The sequence below is a fragment of the Embiotoca jacksoni genome, unplaced genomic scaffold (genome assembly GCF_022577435.1).
Source record: "Embiotoca jacksoni isolate LCO1_2020_lvr unplaced genomic scaffold, fEmbJac1.0.p SCAF_51, whole genome shotgun sequence".
Classification (NCBI taxonomy): domain Eukaryota; kingdom Metazoa; phylum Chordata; class Actinopteri; family Embiotocidae; genus Embiotoca; species Embiotoca jacksoni.
The window spans coordinates 326,812-340,773 of NW_027185405.1; the positions used below are offsets into that span (position 1 = coordinate 326,812).

Genomic DNA, 13,962 nt, shown 5'->3' on the forward strand with positions numbered 1-13,962 from the left:
CATAATATCGACAGACATCTAAAGGAAAACGATTTCGGCTCTTTACAAGGCCTGAAAATTGAAATCCGGAGGCTGGCTGGGAGCGGCTTTTCCTCAATACGCATGCGCAGTATAGTTTCCCGCCCCCCCCCCCCCCCCCCCCCCCTCCTGCTGGAAAGTGTTGGGTGTGAACCATCTTGATATTTCACTATCTTTGGTTAAGGACTCCGGGAAAACAGCCATTTTTTTTGTGTGTGTGTGTGTGTCTCGCAGGTGTCTCACTTGAAGCTCATCAACGGCAGCGTCACATTTTCTACTGAATAAAAGTTTAGTCGGAAACGGTCTACACCGGGGACGGTTTAGAGCTTTATTATTCCTGTCAAGCGACAGTCCGGGTAAGTTTAGGTAGTTCGTTTGTGTTCGTGGAGCCGCTCGCTTTTAGTTACAGGGCTTTCGGTTGTGACTGCGAAATGTTATTAAAGTGGACTCGGCAGCGTGGAGGGAATTTATTTCGGTGTGCAGGACAACGTGCAGGCGTGTCACACCAAACGGGATTACTGACGGTAGTCTCTCGCACCCGGTGTCTCTTCAAAGTAGAGCTAACGTCTTTTTTTTTTAACGGTAATTAAAAAAAAAAAAAAACACGGGGAAAAATTAAATAAATCGTTATTCTATCACAGGAGTCGTTTTTCCGTCTCATTTTAAAACGTATTCCGCTGTTAACACATTACGAGTGACGACAATAGCGGCGTGTAACGTTTCTCCGCTGCTGCGGTGTATTTTATTTTGAAAAGCACCACCGGAAGTTGTTGTGTTTTTTTTTTAAAATATATATATATATAACGGTAGACTTGACGCGCGTCTGTCTGGAGCATCACCACAACATTGTCCTGCTGCTTTGTTCGAGGGTCGGAAAGCATCGCACTGGTCTTCGATGACGGTAAAAAAAAAAAAAAAAATACGGATGAATACGAATACGAGCGTGTCGTTGTTAAGATGAAGCGGATTGATTGTTACGTATGATGGTATTTTGTCGGTGTACGTTTTTTTTTTTTAGCTCGGTAAATGTGTCATCTGTCATCTGCAGTCGCCATAGTTACGACTAATGAAACGTGGTTTTTTTTGTGTGTTTTTGTTGTCGTCTGTGGTTGCGCATCCTCGTGCTGATGTCAATGTGCATCTGTGTGTTGTGTAACACCTCGGAGCACCGGGCCTGCACTGTTTACAAACAATTGGCGTGTCGGAACCGGACACATCCGCACATTTCCAGTGACGCAGCGTCATTTAATGGAGACTTTATGACTCGCCTGTCACAGCTTCGTCCCTTTTTTTTTTTTTTTTTTTTTTTTTTGATCAGCGGTCTCTTCTTTGTCGGTCACCTTGATTGATCCGCTGCCAAGTCAAACGTTGCCTCCCTCCTTCCCTCCCTCCTTCCTTCCTTCCTTCCGTCCTTCCTCCCTCCCGCAGGCCTCCACCATCCACCGGCTCATTTAATTTCATCTGTGGGTTAAAAATAGGTCACGATAAAAAAATTAAAAAAAGAACAAGATGAGCGTTAAAGTCAATTTCGGGATGATGCTTTGATGAAAGATCACAGCTTCCTTGTTCTCCTGCATGCGGAAGCGGTGGAGTTGAATATTGGTGCATTGCAGTCAGTGTGTGAGGTGGATGGGAGGGAGGAGGAAGAGGAGTAGGAGGAGGATGGGTGAGTGAAGCGGAGGGAGGGAGGGAGGGAGAGGAGAACAGGTGCGCATCCACCATCAAAGCGGGAGAGGAGAGAGAAAGTCACGATGTTGCACAATCGGCTCCTCTGTCCCCCTCCTCCTCCTCCTCCTCCTCCTGCTGCTGCTGCAACGGTTTCCCTCAGCTGGTCGATACTGAGACCCACAGGCCGCACGCTCAGGATAAAAAGTGACTTCATGATAAATGTATGCTGATATCATGATATGGGACTTTCCAGATGTGGGAACGTTAGTCTTCCACGTCATTTAGGAAAGTTGTCTTTTCCTGGCACCGAGAATTAACAGTGAATGCATCATCATCATCTGTCAGCCGTCAATCACCAAGATGACCAATGACATGACTGGTGATTTACAATCTATACCAGCCCACTCCTTATGATTCACACCCCCCCCCCCCCATAAAGAATAAATAGTTCAAATCTTGGATTTGCACTGTTTGCGGTTGATTGCAGCCTCAATCACGTGTTTATATTCCTTATATTTGATTCAGCCTGATTTTCATCCAACATCTGTCATTAGCTTTAACATGGGAAAAGTGTTGTTAAAAGCCCAACTAATGCTGCTTATTTAGGTTGTCACTCTATTATTGATATGGGAAATGTAGGACAATAAGCTTTTTGGTAAACAAATGATGTAATAGTCTTGGTTTTTCCAGATTGGCTTAAATATCTCTGTGGCTGCACCGACCGCGGTGCATCTCTCTGCACCTGTTCTGTTGACTGATCACTTCTCCCTTTAATTAGCTTTTCGGGTCACTGGCTGCTGCCGTGTCGGGTTAAAGCTCACAACAATCCTGTCGGAGTGATCTAAATGTGATTTAACTACACTTACAGCACTCTCTCACTCTCTCTCTCTCTCTCTCTCTCTCTCCCCCTCCCCCCCCACCACCATCCATGAGGCGTGTTATGCAACGGTGAAGTGAGAAACTATTATGTGACCGTTGACCTCTTTGTCTCTTTGTGGAGGGCGAGGTCTGACATTACATTCAGTTCGTAACCAGACACCCTTCATAAAGTCTCGTACGTTATGTTTTAATGTTTCATATCTTCTAATCCGTCTATTTAAACTGGCATTTACCGTTTCTCATGTGTGCTGCAACTTTTCCTGTTTGTTTACGCCCCACGCGGGCCTCCAGCGTGCCCGGCGAGGTGTTTCTTCTGTGTTTGTGACTCTGAAAATACATTTATTCTCATCTTTTACTGCCACATTATCCTCTTTGTTTTGCCCTCCTTTGTGATGTTCTTCTTATCCGGCATCTCTTTGTGTTCGCGCTCCTCAACGTCATCGTCGCCCGTTTCCGCTCGCTCTTTTATTTTCTCTCTTCTTTTGTCCCGTCCTCCTCCAGTTGACCTCAGCGACCGACAGACGAAGGATACGGTTGCACTGATGCTCAGTCAGCAAAAAATACCTCTCCTCAGTTTTTTTTTTTTTGTTCTTCTTCTCTTTCCCTTTCCCCTCCCCCACAGTGTGTATGAAACCAGGCAATGTCCACCATGGTGTATCCACGTGAAGAAACCCTGGAGCGACTGAGCCAGGATGAGATCGTCCTCAACACCAAGGCGGTGATGCAGGGTCTGGAGACGCTGCGCGGCGAGCACGCCCAGCTCCTCAACTCGCTGCTGGACTGCACGCAGCCGCCCGTCGCCCAGGAGAAGTCCGGGCTGCTCCGCAAGAGCCTGGAAGCCATCGAGCTGGGCCTGGGAGAGGCTCAGGTCAGAGAAGTCTCTAAATGAACATCACAGATGCAGTATTTGTGTTTTTGTTTTTCTCTCTCCAGGCAATTTATTCACGTATCTTTCCTGAAATCCCGTTCCTCCAGGTGATCATCGCCCTGTCGAGCCACCTGAGCGCCGTGGAGTCGGAGAAGCAGAAGCTGCGCGCTCAGGTGCGTCGCCTCTGCCAGGAGAACCAGTGGCTGCGGGACGAGCTGGCGGGAACGCAGCACAAGCTGCAGCGCAGCGAGCAGAGCGTCGCCCAGCTGGAGGAGGAGAAGAAGCACCTGGAGTTCATGAACCAGATCAAGAAGTTCGACGACGACGTCTCGCCCTCGGAGGAGAAGAGCCAGAGCTCCGGCGGCGGCGGGGGAAGCGGAGGAGGAGACAACTCGAAGGACAGTCTGGACGACTTGTTCCCCAATGATGACGAACAGGGACCAGGTAGGACATCAGCAGGGAGATTATTATACATGCACACCTAGAGTTCAAAACGCATGGAAATTAAATATGCTCTTCTTTTTTTTTTTTTTTAACTAACTAACTAGCCGATTATCTGTTCACATCCCTGTACATAATTGACTCGCTTTAAAGACTCACTGCTGTTGGTGGTAGATCGCAGGAAGAAGAGACAATTGGTGGCGTACTGGGTCGTCACAGTCGTTTCACAGGCCTGACCTTTCCCCCAGTAATAATGAGCAACACAACAAACCTGTCGGACGACTTTATGTTGCAGAGTGCAGCTTTCTGTGGAAGAAGACGACATAAACACACAGGCGAAAACATTCATTTTGAATTAGACATGTTTCATTCATCGTAGGACACTTTGATATGAGGTAGAGGATTATTTATAGCGCACACTGAAGTACAGTTCATTCTATTGGGAAAGATGCCCTTTTGTATTGAAAGAAAGAGGACAAGATAAGACACAAGGTGAAAATTGCATTAAATAATTTCCGCTTCCTGTGAACAATAATCCTGTTTCATCCAGTAAAAAAAAATACTGAATAAAATTCTCATAACAAAAGGTTGTAAATAATTGTTCCAGGAACTGGAAATACCTGACAGGGTGTATAAAAAGGTTCAAAGTCGCAGAGTCTCTTTGTATTTGGTTATTGTATTTTACTGAAGCTCTCGAGGAGGAAGTTTCATAGACCAGGAACGTTTTATTGAGGTTAAAGTCATTGACATCATTTTGTATTTTATTATCTAGTAAAGCCCAGACTGTGAATCATTACTTCAGGGAGCAGAAGCCAGAATTCGCAGCAAGAGAATCGAGGCGATTTTTATTTTTACGTCTGGAGACGTCAAAATGAAATCACTCAACTCAACGCAGCCGTGCCTTTCACCAACAGAAATGGTCCGTTGCAGCTGCCTCGAAGCCTGAACTTTTAAAAGTCATTCAAACGCTCTGACAAGTTGTTCTATCGCCTTAACTTTGATACAAGAAGCCCCTCATGTAGAAAACCCAAAGTTTAGAAAGAAAACGAGATCTGCAGTGAGAGCTGCGGTTGTTTTCAAGAGTTGCAGTAAACACGGTGAAATCTGACTGCAGATGGAAGAGAAGGCCGCTGTTATTAGTATGTATGGCTTGTTCAGCTTTCTTTCCCATCAGTAAGTGCTGCAGTACAAGCTCCTCGGCCTCTTCAGTTATTACTGGTTGAATATTCACAAAATCACTTCCCTGAAGGTTTGTCTCTGCTTTCTTTGCGTTTTTTTTTGTTTTTTTTTACTTTTAAAGTCAAATGCACATTCAGCCATAATATGAGAAAAAAAAAAAGTCTACCTTGTAGGTGAGTTATTCTTTTGTGTAGAATTGCCCTTTAAAAACCTTCAACCACAAACCTTAATAAAACGACCGTGTTGTTGTGACCCAACCTGTGTTGCAGCCCAGCCCAGTGGAGAGGTGGCAGCCCAGCAGGGAGGCTATGAGATCCCGGCCCGCCTCAGGACGCTGCACAACCTGGTGATCCAGTACGCCTCGCAGGGGAGGTACGAGGTGGCGGTGCCGCTGTGCAAACAAGCCCTGGAGGACCTGGAGAAGACGTCCGGACACGACCACCCCGACGTGGCCACCATGCTCAACATCCTGGCCTTGGTGTACAGGTATGGGACATACGGGTCATTAAATCATAAAAAAAAAATATTACCGTAAAAGCATATTTTTCCTTGTTTTTACCAGTGCCCAGTAGTTATGCGTTGCTATGGCCAGAAGGTGGCAGTAATGCTCATAAAAGCTGTTTGCTTCAGAAAGAGAAGAAGAATGTGTTGATACCGGGTGGCAGTAAAACGTTTGTGGCACCGTGAGATTAGATCCTAACAGGACAAAGAGGAGAAACATGCAAAGACGACCACACATGTCAAAAAGTTTTATGTGGAACTTCTCTTAAAAACAATAAACAAAATGAGGTGCAGTGCAAACAGTGAAGACGCCAGCTATCAGATCATAAGTCATCACAGTCATTTGAGAGCCATACAGAGTACACATGTGGTATTGTTTCATTAACTATACTCACATTCATAGTGGATATCAAATACAAGCTTTGATATTTTTTTTTAACCCATTTATTCTTGTTTTGTTTTTTTTCCTCCAGGGATCAGAACAAATACAAAGAAGCTGCCCATCTCCTGAACGACGCCCTGGCCATCAGAGAGAAGACGCTGGGGAAGGACCACCCGGCCGTGGCTGCAACCCTCAACAACCTGGCTGTACTGTACGGCAAGAGGGGCAAGTACAAGGAGGCCGAACCTCTCTGCAAGAGAGCGCTGGAGATCAGAGAGAAGGTGACAACCCATAAAACCGGATCTGACAGCATGCAAACGATGGGGAAAAGTCTCTGCATGGTTATGATTCGACTTGCAAATGTGAGTGAATGTGTCTGCCCGCCGGTGTCCAGGTGCTGGGGAAGTACCACCCCGACGTCGCCAAGCAGCTGAACAACCTGGCGCTGCTGTGTCAGAACCAGGGCAAGTACGACGAGGTGGAGTACTACTACAGACGAGCCCTGGAGATCTACGAGTCCAAGCTGGGGGCCGACGACCCCAACGTGGCCAAGACCAAAAATAACCTGGTGGGGGCTTAATGTGCAACGTAAAATCAGCTACTGGACACCTAGTGTCGTGTAGAAATCCTACATTTGAATTCGCTGCTCTCCTTTCCCTCGTTTTTCTTCCATTGTCCGATTCTTATTCTCAGAATATACGTTCATATTCACATATTTCAACGGTTGTTTCCTCCCTTTGTGCACTCTGATCAATGCTTGTCACGTTGTTTCCCTTCAGGCCACCTGCTACCTGAAACAGGGGAAGTTCAAGGACGCCGAGGCTCTGTACAAGGAGATCCTGACCAGGGCGCACGAGAAGGAGTTTGGATCCGTCAACAGTGAGTAGAGCCGGATGAGTCCCGAGCGTGCGGACGGGATCAGATCGATGTAGAGTCACAGTCACATTAAACTGCCACGAAATGTCAATATCCGCGTTTGACACCTCTCTGTCTCTGACTCCGTCCGTCCGTCGCCTCCTTCTGCCGTCGGTCGTGTTTTGGGATCCGTGTTCGGGTCTGGTCATGCCCTGATCCCCGCGTCGGCCTGAAGCTCTCAGCAGGTCGCAGGATTATTCTGTGATACTGAACAGGCTTAATGTCGACGTGTCCTCCTCCCGATAAGTCCGTCAAACCCGTTCGTGCCCTCGCGTGCTCGGCACGGTCGAGGGCCTCGGCGGGAGTTTGGCCGTCGCGTTCACATGAAGTCATGCGTGTGTTTAAATGGACAGAGAAGCTTCGCTTTGAAATGTAGGTCAGACCAGGGATCCGAGGTAAATCATTTCACGTGATTCTTTGTTTGTCCGTGTTTTGCAGATGACAATAAGCCAATCTGGATGCACGCAGAGGAGAGGGAGGAGAGCAAGGTCAGTTATCCTGCATGACCTTTTCCTTTTATGCCGGCTGACACATTACATGATGACTGGATAGGAGAGTAAAATAAGAACGATGGATGCACAAAGGGCAGCAGGGACATTTTGTTATTTACTGTTTAATGAGGTGATGTTTCATCCTCGCCTCATCCCGCTCTGCCGAGCTTCGTCTTGATGTTGGTCTCTTTTCTCTCTCTCTCTCTCTCTCTCTCTCTGCATCCTTCACCATCTCTCAGGGCAAACGTAAGGACTCCGGGCCATATGTAGAGTACGGCAGCTGGTACAAGGCCTGTAAGGTGGACAGGTAAGGCAGACTTTTAGATTCAATACAAACATGTCAGAAACGGACACAAATATTTTTGAAAAAAAAAAAAAAGAAATAATTGTCGAGGCATGTGTGGAGGTAAAGGGTTGATAGACTAACATGTGTTAGTGGTGAGACATCATGAGTCTCTATTAAAGGATTTTTAGAAAATACTCTCAAATTCATACCTCTGTCGTTGCCATTTGTAGTTCCAAGCACGAGATTCATTTTTGAATGATCCTGTCGGTCTTTTAAAAGAAAGAAAAATAGTAACAAAGAACTTACAGGAAAAAAAGACTCCTGTCACCTGCAGAAGAGAAACAGACAACCAGTGAATTATTACTTATTCATCTATTTCACAAGAAAAGACTTAAAACAAACCACAGTCTTTGGAGAAACATTCAAAATACTGTCGCAGTTGAATTCAAATTGTCTTCATATCGAGCCATCGGAGCCTTTTCTCTCCTGTTTGTCCCACATTCAGACAGTGGAAGTATTTATTTGTTTAACCTTGATTGATGAAGTTAGCTGCTTAAATCTGAGGTTTCTCAGGATCAACTTTAGTCGTTAAGGAATGACCTACATTAAAAAAAATTGTTGGGCTTCTTAAATTTAATTCCAAGACAAATAGTGAAGTAACAAACGATGTCTTTATGTGCTGTTAAAAACATGAAATAAACAACAACAAAAAAAATGCAACAAGGGTTAAAATCCCATGAGAATAAAAATGCTGAATAAATAACAGCCGCACATGCTTTTCAGAGAACTTATAACTGGTGATCTTTTTGAACTTTCAAGAATCGAAATTGAACTTTAATATGAAATAAAAAGGCAGACTTATCCTGAATTAAACACAAAGTCTGACTTCTCTAACCCCGAACCTGTTTAGAAAAGGTCAGACAAGAGCAAACTACTGATGTGACAATGTTAGCTTTGGTCATAGTGGTCAACAGCTGCTGCATGTGTGCTGCGCCACAGGAAATGTACGTCCTTCCAAAATAATAACGTTGCATCAGAAATGCTGTAGAAAAGTTTGACTTCCACGCACTCATTTGCGACCCATCAAAAATGGTCACCTGATGAGAAACACTGGCTTAAAACATCCCGCGACGCACATAAAGTGAGTGAGAAAAAACAATATTTGCGACTGAATCTTCTTTTCTCTTGTAATAGTCCGACAGTCAACACAACCCTGAAGAGCCTGGGAGCGTTGTACCGTCGTCAGGGCAAACTGGAGGCGGCGGAAACTCTGGAGGAGTGCGCCAGCAAGTCACGCAAACAGGTAGAACACAAACCCTGTGAAAGAGTTACTGCTGTTAGATTAGACGTCCGCGATCCTTTCAGGGTCTTTTTCTCAGTGAGGCAACCGGATTAGTTCACCCGATGTCCCAGCTGTGATTTAGTGGCACATAAACTCTGACAGGGTGATTTAAAGATCAGTTCATGTTTGGAGCCTGTAGGAAAGAAGACTTTTGAGATCGTACACATGCTGTGGGAGCTATTGTATACCGGCTATAGTTTTTTTTTTGCAGGCCCCCTTCATCACTCCAGTATTTCTTTGTCTTGGGTTAATGTGTGTGTGTGTGTGTGTGTGTGTGTGTGTGTGTGTGTGTGTCGTGTCTCAGGGTATCGATGCCATAAACCAGAGCAAGGTGGTGGAGCTGCTGAAGGACGGAGCAGCCGGAGGAGGCGACAGACGACACAGCAGGGAGGGGATGAATGGCCCGGGGGGGCAGCGGGGGGAGAGCGAGGGCGATGACTCCGCCGAGTGGAACGGGGTAACGTCTTCGACGTTCATTCATTTTTATTCTCAATGGAAGTTGTACACAAGTTCATCTTGAGCTATCGGGACATAACATAACCCGGTCCACCAAACGGGGGAAAATCACATTATTGTAATTATTTGACGTTAAGAATTATGTTGTACGTTAATTTCCAAGCTGTTGGCTGTAAGTGAAATAAGTGGGAAAAAAAGCTCAGTCTCTACTCCGAAGAGCCCTAACGGGAAATGTCCGTCATATTCGATATCTTCGGTCTCGTCCTCAGGACGGTAACGGCTCTCTGCGCCGCAGCGGCTCCTTCGGGAAGATTCGTGACGCTCTGAGGAGGAGCAGCGAAATGCTGGTGAAGAAGCTGCAGGGCAGCGGACCGCAGGAGCCCCGCAACCCCGGGTAAGATCCCTGGGTGGAAATACAACCTGACTGTCACTCAGCTGTAAGGCTGCAATGATTATTTTTAGTTAGCTATTAATGTTAATAATCACAATATAGTGAATGATCTTCAAAATGCTGCTGCTCGACAACAACAAATCCAAAACCTGAATATGTTGAATTTACAATAAAACATGAAGGCGGCTTGTAGTTGGAAACGGCATCGCTCCACAGAGTCTCTGGTAATGATGGTCATCACGTGTACTGAAAGCTCTGGAAAAACCTGGTCCATGTGATTATTAAAACAAGCCAAACCAAATGTATTATTATAAAAAGAAACAACGAATGAATCAACAAACATTTTATGTCGCTCAAACTAGAGAATGTTTGGCTTTTTTTTTCAACGCAGACAGTTGTTGAAATTGTTCATTTCTTTTCTGTCCTTCAACTAATCAATTGAACTATTTCAGATGTCGCCTTAGTTTTTTTTTTTTTATCCATCAACAGATGATTTATTAGTTCTAGATCAGAATATTAAACTCAGTGTCTGTCTTAGTCTCATACACTGATCTGCTTTGAGTTTGTGTAATTGTGTGGTTTTTTTTTTTCCTGCGCAGAATGAAGAGAGCGAGCTCGCTCAACTTCCTCAACAAGAGCACCGAGGAAACCACGCAGGTACGACTGCCGTCATGGCCGCTTCACATTTCTTCATCGCAGCTGCCACAGCGCGTGGTTTGACAGGAACAGCTTCTACGAACCTGTAATACTGTACAGCGTATTAAACTACTATCTGAAATATCCAAAAGTAGATTAAAATTGTCAAAAATTCAAGAAACATTTGACAGATGTTAGAACTAGATTAAATAACCAGAACAACATGTGTAAATCCAGTCCAGCTCGGTGGTCTGTAACATAACTCGGTGGTTAAAATAGTCTCAAAATATACATTTATTATGTGTTTTCTTTTAATTTGATCTGTTCTTATGCATTTCTTTTTATTTAAAAATTTTTTTTTAACATGTTTTAATATTCCTTTATAACTTTCTATGACTTTTATATGAAACTCTGCACGTCATTTTCTTGCTGTAAAGCACTTAAAGCTGCCTTTCTTGTATGAAAGGTGCTGTACAAATAAAGTTTTTATTATTATTATTATTATATACCGTTTTGGCAAACACAAATGTGAACATGAGCCGTCTGTTTTCAGGAGGCCAGCTCTGGCCTGTCGGACTGCAGGGGACTCAGTGCCAGCAATGTGGACCTATCCAGACGCAGCTCCCTGATTGGCTAGGCAGAGACAGGAGGCGGGACTCGGGAGGCATGGAACGGCCCGACGAGGAGCAGCTGAATTGCGGCTCGGTTTGATCAAAACTACACACTTAAAGCTCAAAGCGAGATCGAACACTTGCACCTGCAGCATATTTTTTAAAGAACACTGAAAGAAAACAAAAAAAAACAAAAAAAAAAAGCCTCACCTCGCTAAACGTCAGTTGCCGCTTCGCTGTACAAACCGCCGCCATCGATCAGAAAAGAGAATATTTAGATACCCATTACGAGCATGCTGCTTACTAGGAAGTGGAATGTCTGCACCTGAACGCCTCGCGCACCGTAGCAACGCATCGTACTCACGTCGTGACGAGTCCGTGTTTCGTCAGCCCCTTCCTCTCATGTGCAGACACTCAACTGTAGGTAGGCTCGACGTACTCCGCTGTCACTTCAGAGAGACGCGTTGCACTCCGTATATTTCACCAGTAGCATGAAGTATCTGCTGATGCTAACCATCCAGCCGACGGCATATCACGCACACACGGCACGAAAAGGTTCGATCCGCGAGACGGGTAGAAAGCCGAGGCGTCGGAAGACGATACGAGCGATCTCCGGGGATTCTTCGAGAAGTACAGAAACATTAGCACTAACCATTTCAACCTCACCTTTTGCCTTCTTGTTTTTTTTTTATGTATATATACGGTTTTAAATTATTTGAAATTTCATTCTCTGTATATAGTGCACATTCATTTTCTTGTTGTTGGTTTTTTTCTGATTACACATTATTGGGTTAAAGGGGGTCTTAGTTGGGAAACAAAGTACGACTTATCTGAAGGGAGGAGACTGGAAATAAAGGAAAGGAAGCGAGGTGGTGACAGAAGAAAAGAAAGTCCAAAATGCTGATTTATTTATTACCTCGATCACTGAAATCTGACCAAACCAACGAGGTTTCAGTCTAAACTTTTTAAAATGCACTTTGAGTGTGGCACTACTTGTACGTCTGGCGGCCATCTTGCTGGATCCTCTCAGATGAGCTTTTTTGGTTCCTCGTGGTTCAGTCCTCCAAGAAAAGATTTTTTTTTTTACAAAAAAGGACCATAAAGTTCATTTGAAAGTAAATTTACTGTTTAAACCTCAATCATGTCTCTGAAGCCCTCCAACACACTACCTACGGTACAACAGGAAGTCGAATCAAACACTTCAATCTAAGCTTTCAGGTACCTTTTTCCCACTAAGGAGCGTTTACTTTGAATAAAGACCAAACATCAATAAGTCTGAATGATATTGAAGGAAAAATATCTCTAAAAAATGATTAGTTTACAGTCATTACAGCAGGATGTTTAAGGCATAATCAACCCTCTTTAAAAGATGTGGGTAACTACCTTTGTTCAGTGCTGATGCAGCGCGTCAGCGGCAACATGTTTACGTTTATTTACAGGATTCCTCTCGTTGCTTTTGTTTTTCCCCTCATTTATTGCTGAATATGTCTCAAGAATATGTGCAAGAACAATCCTCAATGTTGCGTTCTTACTGCTGACCCGGGCTGGATCGACCTTCAATGACCTTCCATCCTCAGCGAATCTCGTCGTCATTGTTTCGGCTCTGAGCTTTTTATTTTGAAGGTGCAGAAAATCGGTTCTTTGAATGTTACTTTTTAAATGTCATTTGTGAGGTCTGGTGGCGTTTGCGCTGGATTATTTTTGTTGTGCTGTGCTCTCCGCAAGCCAAGAGGTGAAACTCCACCAAAATACAACTACTACCAAGAGAACTGTCCACCGAATGTACACGTCTTCTCAAGTTGGACTCGGAGAGCGACATCATACGCTTTTTTTTTTTTTTTTTTTTTTTTTTTTTTTTTTTTTTTCTTTCTTTCATAACTTTTCCTCCTTCCTTGGTACCAAACCTTTATCATGCAAGAAAGTAAAAAAAAACAACAACTTCAACAAAGCCTGAGTGTGATTTCAAAGATGTCCCGACTCCGGTTCCTTTGCGAGGGCAGTTTGTCGGCGTTGGTGCGTTCACACCATCATCACACGCCCAATCAAAACCCAGAGTCACTCGTCTTGAAATCACCTTTTCGATGACGTCGCTCTCGAGTCTAAAAAAAAAAAGTGCTAATTACCCAATCAGCTTGTGAATGTTGCGAGGTGGCGCCGCAGGTTTGGGATTGTAACGGAGGAAACGTGCACGAGGGGAGAGACGGCGAGTAAAAGGAAGTGCAAGATGGAGTCGTGAAGAAGTGAAGGAAAGTGCTTTAAGTGTTGTTCGCAGCAAATAATGTACAGAATTCTCCGTGTATGACCTTTATATACGTGTTTGTCACTCGTTCACATGTAAGAATGATGGGAAATTCCTTTAGTCGCACTCGATCTCTCAACACCATGTAGCCGTGTTTAAAAAAAGTGAAAATAAAAGATAGTAAAACAACAAGTTTGTAGCTGAAGCTCCAATAAAGATCCTTTCCAGTATACACGCAGTCATACCGATACTAATCAATCCTTTACGGTATTAATCAGTCACTTATTAGTCACCCTGGGTTGGTACAGTGTTTTGTGGAAATATCTGGAAGTACAGGATGTGCAAACTCCATAAATATATGAACGCAAACACATTAAAAAAAAACAATACGATGTAAACGGTTGTAAATATTCATCTTAAATCACTGTTACAGGAAGATCTCGATCCAAAGCTTCACAGATGAATGACGTCATGGGTTCAGATATTTATGGAGGTTTCTACTCATGTGGCTGTCGTGTGGGAGCTCCTGCATTGCAGACAACTTCATGGGTCTTATTTTGAAGGGGGGGAGCCAACCTGATATGTTTTATCGAAAAGTTCAATAAACACAAAATTCCACTTTTCAAACCAATTCTGTTGTCTCGTACGTTTTCCTCCTC

At 44.3% G+C, this 13,962-nt stretch overlaps 1 protein-coding gene across 2 annotated transcripts; it reads left to right on the plus strand.

Moving 5' to 3' along the window:
- The first annotated feature begins 241 nt into the window (after positions 1-241).
- klc2 (kinesin light chain 2) lies at positions 242-13,934 on the plus strand. Of its 2 annotated transcripts, none has more exons than XM_069172262.1 (14): positions 242-374; positions 3,188-3,433; positions 3,541-3,877; positions 5,323-5,539; positions 6,028-6,217; positions 6,331-6,504; positions 6,716-6,815; positions 7,290-7,339; positions 7,582-7,649; positions 8,823-8,931; positions 9,275-9,427; positions 9,696-9,820; positions 10,417-10,474; positions 11,007-13,934. In XM_069172262.1, the coding sequence occupies exons 2-14, from the start codon at positions 3,206-3,208 to the stop codon at positions 11,088-11,090; spliced, it is 1,893 nt and encodes a 630-aa protein (XP_069028363.1). In that variant the 5' UTR covers positions 242-374; positions 3,188-3,205; the 3' UTR covers positions 11,091-13,934. The 2 variants fall into 2 exon arrangements, with proteins under 2 accessions (XP_069028363.1, XP_069028362.1); XM_069172261.1 differs by lacking the exon at positions 242-374 and adding an exon at positions 810-919.
- Positions 13,935-13,962: the final 28 nt, after the last annotated feature.

Excerpts from the sequence above, each read along its gene's own strand:
- klc2 (XM_069172262.1), top strand. The coding sequence starts at position 3,206 with ATGTCCACCATGGTGTATCCACGTGAAGAAACCCTGGAGCGACTGAGC. Across the intron at positions 3,434-3,540 it reads TGGGCCTGGGAGAGGCTCAG|GTGATCATCGCCCTGTCGAG; the intron begins GTCAGAGAAGTC and ends CCGTTCCTCCAG. Across the intron at positions 10,475-11,006 it reads GCACCGAGGAAACCACGCAG|GAGGCCAGCTCTGGCCTGTC; the intron begins GTACGACTGCCG and ends GTCTGTTTTCAG.